The 3,820-nt window shown below is 59.2% G+C and overlaps 1 protein-coding gene across 1 annotated transcript in view; it reads right to left on the bottom strand.

Moving 5' to 3' along the window:
* FSTL3 (follistatin like 3) overlaps positions 1-3,820 on the bottom strand; it is a 6,775-nt gene continuing 2,955 nt past the window's right edge. The window contains exons 3-5 of the mRNA XM_003788676.3: positions 2,287-2,502; positions 1,487-1,714; positions 1-1,390 (exon numbers count right to left, since the gene is read on the bottom strand). Coding sequence (XP_003788724.1) covers positions 1,332-1,390; positions 1,487-1,714; positions 2,287-2,502 — 503 coding nt within the window. The 3' untranslated portion in view covers positions 1-1,331. The remainder of the gene's footprint in view (positions 1,391-1,486; positions 1,715-2,286; positions 2,503-3,820) is intronic.

Raw genomic sequence — 3,820 nt, 5'->3', positions numbered from 1 at the left:
TTCAGTCTTTATTTCTTTGGTGAGGCAGGACCCCAGGGTGGGGGAGGCTGCCTTGTTTGGGGGCTTGGGTGGACACCCCCTACTCAAGGACACTTTTCTGGGCATTGCAGGTAAGGCACTACTTGAGGGGTAGAGGAGGATGAGTAAAACTCCTCTGGAGTCCTCACCCCAAACCTGGGGAGTTAGATGTCTTCCTTGTTGCCCCCCAGTCCCATATCCAGTCTTAGCCTTTGGTCTACATGCAGGCACAAGTAGGTAGGTAAATTTGAGTGTCAGATCAGACTGCATTGTGGGTGAGCAGTTTGGAGGGAATTGGCCCAAGAGCAGCATGTGGCTGGTATCGCCACAACCTGACAGGCTGGTGGGTGAGGAGGGTCTAGCTGGGAACTGTGCAAAGCCTGGCCGGAGCAGACTGTGCAGGACCAAGGGCTCCTGTGTCTGATCTCCCCCATGGAAGGCAGGGGGCAGGATGTGCAGGGACACTGGCTCCAGGATGTCATTTGTGCAGTGTGTCTTGCTGTACAAACACCCACCCTGGGCCAGTGGGGTGAGTAGAGGCTCTGCATTCTGGCCAGAACCCACCCTAAGTGGACTGAGCACCACTGGATACAGTGCCCTGTTCCGCACTGCTGCTGGCTACTCCACATCTGAGGCCATGAGATGTTGCCACTTGAACCCATTTGACAGCAGTCAAGGAGGCATGAATCATTCCATGTCAGGAGGCACAGATGGCCATTCTCACAGGAGACACACCAAGCATTTCTTAGTGGCCTTCATGAGACATAAACAGGGGAAATGAAGGTGATGAGAGGGTAAGAACCTACAGTTCCTGGGCTGTAGGGAACAGTGGCTGCTTTCTTGGAATTTATGAAGGGCATGTCCCACTGGGCCAAGGTTGCTGTGTTCTGAGGGTAGACCTCGCCCTCTCCTCTTGACCTAAGTCTGAGGTGCCCCATCTAGGGGCAAGGAGAGCAAGTCATGCCTCTTTATCAATTACCAACAGGGAGTACCCAGTCTTCCTGGTAGTGGTAATAATTAATGGGCTTATCCCCAAAGGACAGAAGTATGGGTACTCCCAGGCAGTAGGATGCTTGGTATAGGGGCTAGGACTTCCCACAGAAGTCCCCTAAAGGGGATACTCAGTGCTAGGGCTCTGAGTACTATCCCACCCATCAACGCAGCTCCCAGCCTCGTTCCCTCAGTCCTTCCAGGATCCCCAAGAGATCCCAGTCCAGGCACTGGGGATTGTCCCTGGGACATAAATTAGATTCTGCTGTGGCAATAAATAAAGCAGAAACGACCTCAGACGCCAGGCCCAGGCCCCCTGCAGCTCACACGAAGTTTTCCTCCTCCTCCTCCGACTCAGCATCTGGCAGCTCTTCAGGCGGGCCTGCAAGTGTGGAAAGTATGGTCAGAGCGTTGAGGGTGCAGAGCAGGGAACTCTGGGCCCCTAGGACAGGCCTGAGCCTCAGCCCTGCGCCCGCACCTGTGCAGCTGCCCGGGTGGCGCACGCCAATGGAGCGGCCTAGGAAGCAGGTTGCCTGGCGCAGATGGCACGAGGAAATGTAGGTGACGTTGTTGTTGCCGCAGAGCTCCTGGCCGGCGCTGGAGGGCACGGGGCAAGGAGCCGCGCGACACACCACGCAGTGAGCGCTACCCGTCTGGTCCACCACGCACGACTGCGGCCGCGGGCACACCACGTACGCGCAGGACTCTGCGGGCAGGCGCCAGAAGCTGGTCAGGGGGCACCGCGCGAGGACCCCGCTCAGGAGCCTCGACCGCCGAGCTTAGGGAGCTCGAGAGTTGGGTCCACAAACCTCTTCCTAGGCGGGAGCCCCACCTCCTCTTCCCCAGTACATCCATAAGCCCCGGGCCTTCTGTTGCAGCAGGAGCCACACCCCTTCCATCAACCCCGCCCCCTAGTTCCAGCATCAAGCCCCACCCTCTGACTACGCTTCCATTACGACCATGCCACATTTTCTCTACACTATGTGACCACCAAACGCCCCCTTTCCAAATCCCAGCCCACTTTTCCTCATTACAGACCCCTCCTTAGTTCCCACCCAACAATACCCAATCCAGTGACACACTCTCGGGAAAATAAAGTGTCCCTTAGATCTCGGTTCCATGAGCAGGATACCCAGACCCCGCTCACCACTAGCCCCGTCCCAATCCACGTGACTGGGCTGGAGACGCCCCACCACCATGTACTGCGGCAGCGGCCGGGGTACAAGACCTTGGGCCGGGGGCCCCACCCTTCCCCGACCCGCCCCGCTCCCCACATACTGCGGCAGCGGCCCCGGTACATGACGCGCAGGTCCGGGTGACCGCGGCAGCGGGCGGCGCGCAGCTCACACTCGTCGCGGTAGGTGGCGCCGTCCGAGCCACAGACTTGCAGGCGCGCCGGGAGCCCGGTGCAGTCTGGCGCGCACTCGCAGCGCGGGCGGCCCCCCAACATGCGGCACGCCTTGCCTGGGCCGCACTCCACGCCGTCGCACGAATCTGCGGAAACAGGACGCGAGCGCTTGGGGCTGGGGCGCTGGAAGGGCGTCCCATGGGCGCGTGGACGATGACGGGTCCTTCGTGCCTGTGGCCCCTTGCACTCCCCACCCGGCTGTTCTGCAAGAGAGGGGCAGGACTCGGGGATGGGGCTCAGTCGGGAGGCTGAGCTCACTGTGGGCGGGCGGGGGTCTCTACCGGTTTGGTGGTCCAGGAACACAGCCCGCTTTCCTCACAGCTGGACTGACGTCTGTTCTCGGATTTACACGCTTTTCTGGGAAGGCCGGAGGGGCCGGCTGCGTCAGCCGGGTAATGGGGGTGGAGTGGCCCCACCCTGTCCAGGCGTGGATCTGGGGACGACCATCAGGGTCTACTTCCCAATGCTGCCAGCACCTCCCGGGAGGAGGCATCGGTAAGGGTGGAGCTTCAGCATGTCTTGGGGAGGGTGCCTCCCACAGCCCTAGCCCTCCATAGCCCCATTTCTCAGGTAGGGAAACTGAGGTCCAGCGAGGGGAAATCTGTCTCTAGGGTCCCTGGCACCACTTTTCATGTGCCGATTATTGCCTCCCAGGCTCTTTGGATCCTCTCAAGTCCTCATTTTACAGAGGGCAAAACTGAGGCTGGGTCACAGCTGCGGGTGTCAGGGAGCCAGGGGCACCTCCTTCAAAGCTCCAGCCAGGTCACCAAGGTCTGTTGCTTGTGGGTCTGGAAGGGGCCCCTGAATACCAAGTCTCGAGTTTATCCCCCATCCTCAGTTTCCCTGTGCATAAAGTGGAGCTGATGGGGGACCCTACCTTATGGGTGATCAGAGACGCCCCAAGAGGATAACCCGGCCCAACTTAGTCCCTGCCAGGGCATGTGGGCCGCACCTGGGCATCTCCCACGCAGCTGGCCCACACCACATCTGGAAACACTCTGCCACTTGCTTCATGCAAGTGGGAACGGAAGTGGGGGGAGGAGGAGAGTTCTAGGCCACCTCATACCCAGGCCAGGCATTTTTTGAAGTATGTCGTCCTCCCAGAAGCGAGGGGGTTGGGGGGTGGGTCTGGAGAGAGCAGGAATATGTGGCAGTAAGTTCAGGACCACCCAGCCAGGCTGATCTGGGATTAATCACATCTTGGAGGCCAGCAGGGTTTCTCAGCTTGGCCTCCAGGTCTAGAGTCCTCTGCTCCAGCCTCTTCCCTGCTCCCTGCCTCACCCCATCCCCAGGCCATAATTTCTCCTAACGTGTTCTTCCATACCTTCTCCATCGGGCAAACTCCTAATCATTCCTCAACACCCTGACTCTAATGTCCACCTCTTTCTTTTTTTTTTTTTTTTT

This window comes from Otolemur garnettii, unplaced genomic scaffold (assembly GCF_000181295.1).
Source record: "Otolemur garnettii isolate 467f Iridium unplaced genomic scaffold, OtoGar3 scaffold00029, whole genome shotgun sequence".
In the NCBI taxonomy this organism is placed as follows: Eukaryota; Metazoa; Chordata; class Mammalia; order Primates; family Galagidae; genus Otolemur; species Otolemur garnettii.
Note: the sequence above shows the minus strand (reverse complement) of the source record. Positions and strands in the feature narration are given on the sequence as shown.